Here is a 14559-nt window from a genome sequence, read left to right as displayed (position 1 = left end):
GCAGAACTGAAGCTTATAGCAACAGGTGAAATGTATGCAAGCCACACTGTCTTTTACAAAAATACGTATTTAGTGTTAACAATTTTGATGATATAGCCTACATAATTAGAAATACCTTTTCCCCCTTCTCGTCATACCATGTAGCGTAGTGTACATTTATTATTAAACGTAGGTCTATTAATAAATAAATCCCTCATTATACCTCTGCAGTAGTCTGTCTCTTGTTTTCTGGAAATGCACAGAGCGTCTGCGTCACCCGGTCAAAAGCAACACGTACACTCGAGAGAACGTTATAATTGTTTAAGTTTATGAGGGGGGTTTGAACGCAACACAGAACTAAAGCCCCGCGTGGATGCGTCTGTGTAGTTCACTGTCGGAAATTGATCTTAATTGACGAGACGCATTGATATCTCTTCGCAGCCAACGGTGTGATGAATTGTCATGGTGTGTGATGGTGCGTCGCTGCTTGTACACAACAAGCATGTGGACAGACTAGTGTTGCTGTGATACTACCAATAGGCGGGACTGTGGCTCTGCAGTGTATGATTGTAAGCTCAACAGCTGGAACGTGAGCAGAGAGCTGGCACGCGCTCCAGCTGCGACCAGATGACTGAGCTCCGCTGCTTTTGCTACACTCAAACACATCACATCCATAACTTGCTTCCGAGTGCGCCAGAGGGAGGACGTTTTTAGGGTTAATGAGCCGTAAAAATACCCGCATAGCCCATTCGGAGGCCCGTCAGCTCTTACTCCAAAGGAGCCAACTGTATCTCCTCTGATGAGTTCTTGAGGGTTTCGATCGTTAGCGCTTCTCACCGCAGGACCTGGCGTTGGCACTTTGGTGGAGCTGGTGATGTAACGCTTTTCATCTTAGAGCTCACTCCACAACTGTTGTCACTGCAGCCTCTCCACGCAGAGCATGGGACCCTTCAAACTCTACAAGGTAAGAAATGTGTTAAAACTGAAGCCACTTGAGCTCATTTGGACATTTTTACGCATGCCAGGTTTCAGATGGCGCTTAACTTTTTCGAGGAAATCTTCCGCGGCGAAATGTTACGTGCCTGTTCAAGTTCCATATTTTAGATAATGATGCGTGTATATGAGTAAGTTGTTCGCAATGTCTTGTAAAAGGGGATAGTATAAGGTCTCACACGCGTGGACTTGTCTGCTTGCACCATCAACCATAGCAATGCCTGTCACAGTATTTTCCATGTTGACTCATTTGACTTATCAATCAAGAATGTTCTGTGTGCACTTTGTGTTGGAATAAGTGCTCACAGCTGTTGTACTCTGGCTTGGAGAAGACCTGAGTTGCATTTAAACACCTGTCAAAACAAATGTACTTGTTGAACAGTGTCAATGTTGGTGCCATTTACAGAGCTGAGACATCAGGATGGCATCAACAGTTCATTGTTGGTTTGGCTGGTTCATGGCGCTTAGCTCATAAACTACCATATGACTTGGTGGCTTTGTAGGGCAATGAATGCAGGAATACATTTTCTATATGGCAGTTAATGGACAACAATAAACCATAATAGCTATAAAATGATCCTCAGGTCCTTAGAGCTGCAGCAGCACTGATGGTAAATGAATTCCTGCCTCATGATAATTTGAATCCATCACAAATGGAATGAAGGGGTCTGTGCATCTTCAGCAGGGAGGAGCATCAGAGGATGATGGGAGATTCCTAAAATAGATTGAGGGAGCGGCAGAGTGTTCATCCTGCTTTGACTGGCATGAGAATGATGGTAAACAAAAGTCTGTTGACACGCAAAGTTATGGCTTAACACATCTGGGTAGAGGAGGATATAGAGAGATGCTGACAATCAAGTTAAATTTTAACTTTTGACTTTTTAGCTTGCATAGCCACCCAGCAGCCCTGCTAGTAACCGATGAACACCTGTGTGGTAATGAGAATTTGCCGTGACTGGTGGGTAACACATCCCAGCTTATTGTGATTCAGCCTTGCCTGCAGGATTAAACAAGTGAGAGGTCAGACTTACCTCGCTCACTTTATTTTCGTTCAATCAGCCCCTCATTACCTGTTCTCTTACACAGGCTGCAGCTGTCTGACTGCAGTGATTCAAGGTGATTTTCCTCTGCCGCCCTCAGAGCAGCAGGGATTAGGAGGCATCTTTGAGTGTCGAGGCCGCTGATTACTTGCTCTGCGGCATCTTTGCTGACTTCACCCCTGCCTTATCCACACATGTTTTGTTGTCAGAGCAGTGGGATTTGACTTGTAAGCTGCAGCTGGCTGCCTGTCTGGACATTTGAAAGTCTTAGCAGCTGTAGTTCAACAGCTCATCATGTCAGGCAGAAAAGTCACTTCAGTGTTTTTCAGTGTGGCTGAACTTGCTGGAGCAGCATGTTGCTGATTAACTGCTCCTATTTTGAATATTGCACAAGCTTGCTTTGTGTGCACTTATTCATCCAGATCAGCATCTGATTCAGAGAATGCAAATGATCCAAGCCATCAACATCAGCAATCATATCTGCAGACAAATCTGACAGATCTGTCACCAAAGCACAGATCAATAAAACTATTAGTCCAAAGTCCATTGTATCAGATGCTGGCTTTTTTTTTTTGATCTCCATTTGCCTCAAAGTAACCCATGGCCCATGTGATATAACGTAGCAAACAAGTGATCCCTCTGTAGTCTCTGTTCTACACTCACCTAATTACCTTATCAACCTTTCTCACTTTCCCCACTAGGTTGCATTCACACCAAGTATATTGGAGTGATTGATCTCAACTCTGGCAACATTGGCATTCAAATAACAGCACCTAGGCCATATGAATTTGTAAGCCTTCTTCTGAACAGTTTGTTAGGAGTGTTTTTTAAACTAATTTAAACACAGGCGAGGGGAATTTAAAGGCAAGCAGCGTAGGCAGAACTGGAATTAGATTTTGTTTGACTCCCACTAACTTGGCAGGACAACAGAAATCCTAAAACACCAAAAATAAAGGATCTAATTGTGAGTAGATGTGACATTGCTGTATGCGCAAGGGTCACGTCTAATTCTGCAGTAAACACTTTCACAAATTTCAAAATTGTCAAAAGTCAGCTTTTCCAAATGGTTTAGTACAGAAAAATCAGTCATCCCATCTCCTTTTGTGTCCCTCCTGGGATGTTTCTGTTCCACTGTCACCTCCTCAACTCCCACCATGAAAGGGCACAGACCCTGTAAAATCTCAGATTGTCAATGCACTCTCCTCTCCTCACCTTTAAAGGCATGGCTAGAACGCAAAAGAGAAAGGCAGCCGCAGCAGAGAGGAAGACACGGGAGGGGAAGGTAGCTGGAAAGGGAAAGTGTCGGACCTGAAGAGCTATAAATCAAGCTTTGGCTGGAATTAAATCAAGGCGAAACACAGTAGTAGATGAGCCTGGTGGGAGAATAGATCGAAAACACACTGTGCAGACTTGGTGGTTGTATCTTGGCTAGTGGTTACTTGAGGCAGTGAATTAGCGGCGGTAGTGATTGCATGATCGTGATTAGTTAAAGCTCCAGTTGACTGGTGTAACTCTGTGCTACAGGTGTTAGGCGTGCCTCACTTTCAGAAAGGGATCTATGATCCAAAAATGACTGAGTTTAACGCTTGTGGTATCCTGCACCTGCAATCAAAAAAGTGCATTCATTTCTCCACCTTGTTTTTATACTTGCAACCCATAATCTCTCATACTCTTGATCTGAATGTGTATGATGAATGGTTTATTATGACTTCAGGAAATTCTGGGTTTTGTGGTCTGCGCAGGGATGCTAGCTGTTTTAGGGAGGAATACATAAACAGGAACTAGCCAGAGCTACCACTGTTGAAAAGACTGTTGAGGTAATGAACCTGGTTTGCTAGGCGACGAATGTGAAACTCACACATAACATGAAACTAGTTTCAGAATAAAGGCTGTTTCAAACCACCATATGGCTCTGAGCTCTCAACTCTGACAGGCAGGAGGAAACAAAGCAGCTGAACACTGCAAGGAACACAGTCTCTAGATGTCCTGTTTTTGTAGTTTCTGCAAACCACAGATATTTCTTAGAAAACCTGAATTTACGGACTCAGCATCACATGCTGTCTAAGCCAAACCAGAGGCTGTTTTTGGGTGCATGTTTTCCTGCAGCTACACAGCCTTACCCTCTTCTATCTGCATGGACAGTGGGCCTTTGGTGCTTCCAGGCAATGAAAATGGCATACATTTGCATTGGGAATTGCTAGCGGAAACTGCTCTGGAAAATGTAATGCATGGATTTTCAATGTGGATTATGTTATCTTTCATTGACTTTCTTTTCATGATTATTTTTAACTAGCTGCAATTCTGAAGCACAAGATGAAATATTTAAGAAAAACTTTTGGATATACGCTTAATCACTTTCTTGTTGAGTTAGATGAGAATATTCATATCATTGCGATTCTTATTTTCAGGTGATTATACACTAATTAAAACATACTCATGAATATTATATTCCATTTCTGCCAAGTCTGTTCCGCTGCCAAAATTCTACACACTGCACCTTTAAGCATAAAGGGTGGAAACAAGGGTTCAAAGGTAACAAATCTGCTAAAATAAACTAAGCTAATCTAACCATCCTAATGTGAGAGTGGTATTGATCTTTTCAACTAACTCTAGGCAAGAAAGAGAATAAACTTATCTCCTAAAACCTTTAGTTTTTGGAAGTAGAAATCATCCAGCAATTAACCACTTTTTCCATAAATCATAATGTTTTCCATAAATTTGCTATCTGGTTAATGCGTTATTCTGGCAAAGACTAATATTTCAGATAATGTCAGTAGATGGAATTTCTTAACCTGAGATGAAACATTCAGTAACAACAGGAAGTGAGATTCCTGACTTCAGCATTGCAGAAAAAGCAGAAAATGAACTCTGACCGAGGCAAGCCCTGAAATGAATAGAAAGTTGGCAGGAATTGTCCGGGTGTTCACTGTGAGGGGCGAATCCTAATGTGCCATTGCAAAAGATGATGTATCATGTTTGCTCTTTTACACAATACACCATGTGGCCTCATCTTTCACTCATCACACTGCAAGGTTTGAGAAGGAAGTAATGTGTGTGTCAGGGAGTTAACCGACAGAGAGGAAAAAACCTCGAATGGGGAGGAGATTAAAGAAATGTGAGAAAAACACGCCTTATGAGTACTCATTACACTTTAAACCCACTGCATTTTAGATTGTAACAAGATTTTTAAAATTGTGTGGACACACTCAAGCAATCATCACATGTCACACACTCACACACACACACACAAAAAAAAAAATACACCCTTCCGGTATTTGTTATGAAGCAAACTTTCACATCTGGTAAAGGACAAAAGTACGAGCAGGAAGCCTCAAAACAAAGCAGTAAAAACAGTTTGACACAATGATACATTGTTGTGTTTTGTGATCATGTGTTAACATGTGTTAATGTATCTTGTATGTTTTAACGGCACATTGGGTCCGTAGCAATGCCCTTTTTGTCTCACACATTATACTTTTCATTTGAAGACAGAAATTGAGATATGAGATATGAGATTGTGCCAGATGTGGAACAGGATGCATGACTTTTTTTCGTTTTGGAGGACGTAATAAAACATTACACTCTGGCAGCTGCTATGTCCCACCAAGACATTGTGAAATCTACATATTTTTCTCCCTCGGTTCCTTTTGTTATTTCAAGATTTTGAAAAAGGGCTGAATGCCTCTCTTACATACATATTAGCAGAGATAGATCCCAGTTGCAGTTTTTTCTTCTTATTGTGTTTTTCATCATTACTATCCCTCCCTATTTGATCTCCCTCACTCCTCAGCCAACAACCTCTTTTCATGTTTGACTGGTCCGAAGTGAGGTAGAGTATGCTCTCTTCCTGCCTCCCAGTCTCTCTCTTTATCTCCTTCTCTCCCTTCGCTCCTCTCCTCCCTGTGCCTCAACCCCCTCCATCCCTCCCTAAGGAGCAACTGTAGCTGCTAATCTCAGTTTGCAGCCGGTGCCCCCCCACCGATGTGGCATTCTGCGTGTCCAGGGAAAAGGAAATGTTTCCCTTCCTGCTCTCAGTACCCTGCAGTCTGTAAATAGAGCCTGCCACCAGCCACTCTGTAGGCCCCTCTGGAGAACTATATCTGACCCATCATGCAACACCCTTGCTACAACTTCCTGAAAAAAACTAGGGGGTGTTGGGAAATAGATTAGGGTGGTGTGTGTATATCATGAAGAAGTGGTGTTTGTATGTAGTGCATTCTTGTACTCACAAGAACCGAAAGATAAGACAAAGCACCAAAATGAAGATTACTGGCCCTTCATTTGCCATCTGCTAGATGAAAATTAATACCATAATAATTTTAGATGTTACTTTTATGAAATATATTTTTAAAATATTTAAAAATTGTTTTCATAGCTTTTTGGCTTCTACCAGACTTTAAACTACATTTAACACTGTGTGCCACCGGGTTGAATTTGTTGAATAAAGTGTTTTGGTTTTCTTTTCTTTTAGCTGTAGCAGATGATAAAAAGATGGAATTACTATAAACGATAAGTTCACAATTTTTCAAGACTGTCCTAAACAATAGTCAGGTGCCCAAATTAACATTGACATATTTTTCTTGCTGTAATCATTCCTCCTGTTCATACTGTCCATATAGAGATCCCCTCATAATGCACTTTCAATGTACGTAATGGGGGACAAAATCCACAGCCCTCCTTTCCTACAAAAATGTATTTAAAAGTTTGTCTGAAGCTAATATGAGACTTCAGCCATCCATCAAGTAGATATCTTTCAAAGTTACTATTCATAGTGCGAAATTCACTGTTTTTGTTACTATTCTCCTCAGAGCCAGTCTTGACTGATTTGGTGCCCTAGGCAGGATTTTAGCTGGCTCCCCTTTTATCACAGCCAGTTCCACCACCAGTGTTCATACACTCACACCAAAACTGCATAGCTTCATGTCTTTGAGCTTTTTATTTTAGAAACAAAAAAACACCCATAAAATAAAAACAGTATTAAAGAACTTGATGCTGGGCTTGTCTGAGGTGGAGAAGGTGGGCCAGGATTTGCAGGGGTGCAAAAATGCAAAAATCTGAAGAGAGAAGAGGAATATATGTGACCATTGGGTGTTACATTCATGAATAAAAAATCTGCTGATGGTGAAACCCAGCCAATAATAGCACCTAAGCTCCATTATAGTCTATAATATTCTAAACACAAACAGCAAGAGTAGACCGGGGGCAATCGTAACGTTTCAAATAGCAATCAGAATGAGTCAGAACCATGAAACTCATTATGCACATGGTCTGTGATGATCCCTCTCTGCCTGCCAAAGTACAAACCAATGTCTCTAACTATATCTAAATGTTGATGAAGGGAAACCCTGTTTTTTGCATGATGCTGTTTCTGTTACTTATTCATTAGAAATTGTTTTTATATTTGTATAATTCTGATTAATTATGCTGTTTTAGTTCAACTGGAATTAATGGATATTAAATTGTTCAATAGATATTAAATTGTTTTAACTTTATTTTTTTATCTATATTCTTTGGAGTTTATGGTTTATTGTGGTGGTTGTGATATTTATATGAAGGTATTATGTGTGCTGTTACAATCGCCCCTGCACATGGGGGCAGATGTAACGTTTGACTTCTGGTGTTTCAGTCAATATTGTGACTCTAACATTGCTTGTAAAAACATTTGATGATTGTTAAAAAAGTAGAACACAAATACAAGTTGCCTACATAAAAATTGTTTCCAAATAGTTGAAGAGGTTTTTGAGTAATAACATCACAACCAAAATTATTACAATTGTCCCCGGTCTCCCCTACACCTAGCATTCAAGCACAAAACATGTATTCAGTGAGGACTTCTCCCACATGATGCAGGCTGTTTGCTATACATATAAGACTAATCAATAATGAAAATGTAAAGGCTTACAACTTTTAATTACAAAAGGGGATGGAAAAAGGAAGTAGAGTCTACTTAATAGGCTATGCTATGTAGTTATGTTGTTTTGGGCTTTTTTTGTAATATTTCAAAATAATAGTATTAAAATCGTGTTAGTAAGAAATAGTAAAAGTTTAAAAGTTTGAATTTTCTTTTCTTCCCTAATTCGAGGCGCCATGGATGGACAGCGTCCCTAGCATTCGCCTATACCGCCTATGCCACGGGCCACGTCTGATCCTTCCACTGCAGCTGAACAGGAAATCACTGTCCGTTGAGACACAAAGACAGTTTTTTTTTTTAAGAAGACTGCAACTGTGGAAGATCTCCACTTGATAAGACTCAGACCGTTGAAACCTCATATTATCTTTAGATAAACATGGTCTCAATTTTAGAAACACAAGCTCCAAATACACCAGTGCTGTGAGAAATTGGCCACTAACTAAATCAAAACATATTAAGATATTGATACAAATATTGACATGGACAGATGTGTGCAATATCACATGTAAACAATAAAAAATTAAGCAATAATTTGGACAGCAGAATTGTGTAAAACAAACCAAAGATGTCATCATGGTGGGTAAAAAGTCAGGGAATCATTAGAAAAGATTCTTCGGGGAACATGAATTTTATGGCATTCCATTGAATATCTGTTGAAATTAATTATTAATGTTAGTGTAGACCATGGGATGGACTCACTGACTGTCATACTATCACTGGAGCTTCAATGCTACCATGGATCAAAACGCTGCAGATAGAACCTCTTCACATGTTTGTGTAAGGCAGACTGAAGGTGCTTTGTGTGTGTTTTCAATGCCTTTCTAACAGCTAATTAGAATGGATAAATGCATTCACATCTTTTGGTTCACAGCCATTATCCATTAAAACATCAATCAAACTCGTTTTACCCAAATACCAATGGGGGGAAGTATAAAACTAGATCAATGGCTGTATGGGGACTGTGCATTAGCTCGGTGTATTTACTAGCATGGAAATGAGCCCTTATTGGAATATCAATAGCAGGATGGATATCATTATCTGTGTATTTGTCAGTGACTTATCATCGCTCAGTGCTAGTGTCGATTTTAAGACATGAAAAGGCTTTGGAGATTCATAGAGCTAGTCTGTTTCTCCCTAATGTGAGAGCTTGTGTTTCAAATACATGGGCCAGATGTGACCATCGAACAGGCCAGGGGGTCTGGAGTACTTAGCATGGTCTGATTTGATTTAAACAGGAAAAAGGCATGTATCCACCAAATAATTTACCTCACAGGAGAGAAGCCATATATCCACTTTAGACAGGTATTTAAGAACTCTTATAGGTAAGTATTAAATTCAAAGTGCATTTGAATGTGATGCTCTGTGCTTATGCCAGTAAATGTCAGTAAATGTGCTGAATGTGCGTGCTGTCATGTTTTCCCACTACTCATAAAACTGAAAAAGTGCACTCTTGCTCAGCCAGTTTTGGACAACTAAGCAAACAACAAGCAATCAACAGCATTGATTTGCTGAAAAAAACTGTTGATCAGCAGAAAATTAATTGATAACAATTATATCCCAAACTATTACTGGTTACAGCTTCTCAATGTGAACATTTGTATGTTATTTGTATGTTATCATTTTTTAGCATTGTGTCAGACATAACAAAGAATTTGATCTTGGCACCTTAACAGGAAACTGTTATGTGCATTTTTCAGTGTTTTTCAACATTTCATCAACTAAATGGTTCATTGATTTAGGCCTGAAGCAATTACTTGGTTAATTGATCCACAGAAAATTAAGTAGCAGCTATTTTGAGGATCGATTAGTTGTTTAAGTCATTTTTTAGAGCAAAAATCCCAAACATTCTAAAGTTTCAGCTTCTCAAATGTGATGATTTGCTAATTTTCTTTGTCATGTGTGATTGCATATCAAACATCTCCAGGAAACTGTGACTGCCATTTTCTTTCCCTATTTTCTGATATTTTAAAGAGCAAATGATTAATCAAGATATCACTTGGCACATGAATCAATATTGAAAATGTTAATTAGTTGCAACACTATATCGATTAACCATAAAAATCAACAGACTAATGAATATGAAAGTAATCATTATTTGAGGCCTTTTCACAACACAGACAAGCTCTGGTTAATCTAATGCAGTTTCTTGCATATATACGTGCATATATAACGTTCGAAGTACATAAGTAAAAGACGCAGTATACAGTGGTTCTGAAATTCTTTGGCTTGTGACTCTTAACAAATGAGCAATGTGTGAATGTGTTACAGGCAGAATGGTGAACTGTTTTTAGGTTGTTTTTGTGGCTGTAATAGTAAGAATGAGATGGACAGCAGTGGGAAGGTGTCTGTCTGTGTCTAGCCAGAGGATGTGACATTTTCACTGCCCACTAAACCAGCAGCAGACCACTGCAGATTGTGCATGGCCAGGACTGACCAGGCACCCGTCAATTTCCCTTTATCCCCGCTGCGCTCCCCCATCCCGCCCCCTAATCTGCCTGATCGATGGCCCTGGATCGCTGTCACCTGGCAACCAAGGATGACACCAAAGCTCTCATAGTTTGTCCTACCTAACAATCAATCTACCGGTTCACGGCTAAAGAAACAGTGTCAGAAATCAGACTGCAGGGAAAATAAGGAGTTGCAAGAAAGACAAAGGGGGAGAGCTTGTTAAGGATAAATCAGTTCTGAATGCTCCTGGATGCAGAGAGAGAATTGTTCTCTGGGTCGCAACAAAGAGCTCCTGTCAGCGGGATGATGAATGGTGTATTCGACTGAATGGCATGATAGTATCATCATCAAGATGGGCACAGCCTGTGCTGCAGTGCCAGACTACACAGTTAAAAGCAGGCTCAGCCCTTGCACATGTGGCACTGAAAAACACCCCTGCCTTTACGGCCTCTGAGGGATTGATACAGTAGGTGACTGCATCTATGAGGAAAGCAGTAATGTTTAATGTGCTCATTCGCGTCTTGAGGACAGACTGTTCTGAACTGAAAGGTAAAAATGCAGAAATGAAACAGATGCCTCATTTAGTCACAGTGAAAACCGTCTCAGCTCATTTTCAGCTCAACATTAATAATGAGTCTTGTTGTGAGGCCGTAATGTTCTTCATGGCCACATTCCTTCCTATTATATTCATGAGATGTGAGCAATAGTATCTGTTCTGGGAAATTTTATACTAAGAATTTAATGCTCTTTGTGAGTCAGATGCTACGGGTCTCTGTTTTTGTTTTTTTTTCCTAAGAGGTTTCATACTGTTCTTGCAACACTGCCCTATAGCTCAGACTTATTTCCTATGGTAACTTATACAACCGTCTCAGGAACTTTTATGTCTATCGATAGCAACAGTACATCGGTCTGACTGGTCAAGCAGTTTGTCCTTTCTTTACACTTAATCTCTCCATGATCTGACCACATCCATCATAACAGCACAGATTTGTAGGTCACTATTCCATACTTTGACGCTTTCTCACTCATCATTATAGTGACTCACTCATTCTGACTGTTAAGACTGATGATTGATGCTTTACGGTTATACTTCCTTCTCCTTTTCTATGCTTTCTTTTCCCTCCATCCCTGCAGAAATGTGTATGTGTATGTATGTGTATGTGTGTGTGTGTGTGTGTGTGTGTGTGTGTGTGTGTGTGTGTGTGGCAGAGACAGTTCGTGAAGCCTGTAATTGAGTGTGTCCGCCCACCGCACTGCAGCAGAGACAGCGCAGTGGAAGGCTTTATTGTGTCAGGCACAATAGATACATACACATACTCATCACACTCTTTTTCAACAGAACCACACCATTGAAGAGCCATTAGTAGATGCAGTAGCAGGGTGTGTTGTTGTGGATTGTGTGCCCTAACTTTGTCACTCAAGCATAACCTTAGAGTTACCTTCACGCTTATCAGCAAGACAGAAATGTTCAGTGGCTTCTTTCATCTCTTATTTTGCCACCAGATTGAGCACAAACCTATTTAGAAGATATAATTAGTGTATTTGACCTCTTCAGACATAAAAAAACTATCTATGATTAGAGCAAAAAATAGTTTCCCTCAGGCTATTCTTACTTTTAAAGCATACTTAGGTAAAAACATGTATTTTGCGCATGCACACTGTGTGTGTGTATATGTTGTGAAAGTGTGACTGGACATTAAGCTGTGGTTGCCATGGTTTCCTGTTATAAGGACCTCCTCAATCACCAAGACCCAGTTCCCTTTTTTTTTTCAAAAACAAAATAGTCTGATAGACTGAACCAAATGTCATCATACATGTCCAGGATATGCGGATATGATTTTAATGTTTAATGTGCTTTCATTGTGCTGTCTGTGTTGTGGATAATACGTTGTGGTTTCCTGTCCTTGTGGCCTGTGGCTTTCTATCAGTGTTTTTTAACAAGCCACATTGAGGTCAAAGCAGGCTTTATTGTCACTATTGAATTCTGACCTTAATGGTATGCTAAATTTGCATCTGTGCAACATATAACTATTCCTGTAGAAGGGCTGGAAAGTTCACAAGCAAGTATGGATGTGCAAATGTAAATTAGAGTTCAGTCGTTACAGAATTTAAAATCAATGCAGACAATGCTATTGTTTTAATTGAACTTGCTGCCAGTATTTATTTTTAAAATTTGAATATTTCCATAAGTGCAGTAAGAGGCATTCAGATGTTACTTCTGTAAAATTAGCAATAATGTGTAAAAAATACACCTTGAGCTAATTTAACTATTTTTATATGTTGTTGGGTAGTTAAACTCATGGAAAAGCATCATCGTTTGTTTTGTTTGTAAAATCTTAATCAGCAAAGTAAATAGTAACTGTAACTGTCAAACTAGTGTTGTTGAGTAAATAGTACAACATTTCTCTCTGAAATGTAATAAAACAGAACTATGAAGAAGAGGCATAAAATGGAAATACTCAAGAAAGTTAGACATACCTGATAATTGTACAATTGCAGTACTAAATGTACTCAGTTACATTCTACCTCTGATTTTTACATCACATTTTAGGGGTTTTTTCTGTGCTGACCAAAAACTGCACAGAAAGTTAGCATTGGTCAGTTCAGTTTCTGTTTATATATTCCTTGATTGCATAACTCCATCAGATATTTCCCAGTAAGTCAACTTCTTTTCCTATAAGTTATAACTTGGGTGTAACTTTTTACACTACTGTGTCAAAGTAAGGGAGTCAAAACAATCCTCAGCTCTACATTTCACCAAATATAAAAAAAAATGCAGGGTTTAAAACTGTCTTAGCATTTTACACATCAAAAAGACATTTAAACTCTCCAATGAAAGTCACGCCAATTAAATTCAAGTAGAACAAGTTTCAGTGCAGGTTTTGCACACTGACACCTTGAATTTTTGGGTCAAGTCAAACCAGCATATCAGCCAAGGGATGATATTGGCAGACAGATATACTAATTAAATTCAACAGACAGTATCAACATGTCATCATGCCAATCCTGAATCTTGTGTAATCAGTCGCTTATTATCTCTCGCTCGCACTGAGGATGCAAAATAACTGACCACACAACTATTTCAAACATGCAGCAACAGTGGCTGCAGATTTCATTTTCTCTCTCTCTCTCTGCCTCATAATCACTCTCTTTTGCTTTCCTCTTTTCTTCTTTTGTGCTTAGTGAGAGGCACGAGACACAAACCAGAGAGAGGGAAACGAGGACAGCAACAGAGAGGAAGGAGGAAACGATGGAGTCTGTATTATCGGAGCAGTCGGCCACAGTGGACGAGCTGGTGGAAGCATGCATCCAAGCCTTTGGTTTGTCATTTTAGCCATTTCATGTTTAACTTTATTCATTTATATGTTTTGGGGAAATTAAGTGAAATTTAAAAAAATGTCTTCTGTTGAAGTGTATAGTGTTGGAGATCAGGCAATGACTCACACACAGACTACCAGAATAGATACACACAGCAGGTAGCAGGTGAACATTGCAAGGTCATGTTTCCTAATGATGATTGTCATCCTGTCTCCCCGTTTCAGATGAGAAAGGCACTTTGAAGGATATTCCCTTGGTCCGCATGTTTCTCATGATGCACCCTTGGTACATCCCTTCAATTGACATGGCAAAGAAGCTTGTGCTCAAGTATCCTTCACCTTTGGTTTTTCTGTGTCTGTCTTAAAGATTTCTTTTCATGCTATTGACAGAGTCATGTTATCAGAGTCAGATCAGGTCAGATTTTAGGGCTTTCTGGTGAGAAAGGACCTTGACTATCAACAGTCATTTTAAATGGTTCTCTTAAAATTGTCAAATCTTACTTAGATTCAAGGGGAGAAAACAGTTCCAGCAAGGTTGCACCTTGACTTTTGGATAAGATCTCAAGAGGAGAGCTGCACTGCTGAGCACCGAACAAGAATCTGCCATCTTGTCAAGTAATAAACTGTCATTCATACTTCTACCCCTATAATTTCATTTGATTTACTTGATTTGTGGGTTTTGGGGTTTCCAGTTGAATATTGACAGTAACTACATGTCATACAGAAACAGTTATATGGCAAAATGTGACTTTATAACATCATGTTAACAACTAAATCAATGAATCACCTTAAGTGTTGGCAACAGTCACATTACTGTGTAGATGTAAATAAGTCTATTTTTCCTCTATTCTTGCCTTGCATTCTTGCACTG

The 14559-nt window shown here is 39.6% G+C and overlaps 1 protein-coding gene across 2 annotated transcripts in view; it reads left to right on the top strand.

The window, feature by feature from the left end:
- Positions 1 to 284: 284 nt before the first annotated feature.
- Positions 285 to 14559, top strand: part of LOC137174103 (RAS guanyl-releasing protein 2-like) — a 36756-nt gene continuing 22481 nt past the window's right edge. The window contains exons 1-4 of one of the 2 annotated variants that reach the window (XM_067579155.1): positions 285 to 943; positions 13555 to 13691; positions 13914 to 14016; positions 14247 to 14303. In XM_067579155.1, coding sequence (XP_067435256.1) covers positions 13622 to 13691; positions 13914 to 14016; positions 14247 to 14303 — 230 coding nt within the window. In that variant the 5' untranslated portion in view covers positions 285 to 943; positions 13555 to 13621. The remainder of the gene's footprint in view (positions 944 to 13554; positions 13692 to 13913; positions 14017 to 14246; positions 14304 to 14559) is intronic. The other variant, XM_067579154.1, reaches the window with a different exon arrangement.

The sequence above is a fragment of the Thunnus thynnus genome, chromosome 22 (genome assembly GCF_963924715.1).
Source record: "Thunnus thynnus chromosome 22, fThuThy2.1, whole genome shotgun sequence".
Lineage (NCBI taxonomy): Eukaryota > Metazoa > Chordata > Actinopteri > Scombriformes > Scombridae > Thunnus > Thunnus thynnus.
This window is presented reverse-complemented; position numbering and strand designations above follow the sequence as displayed.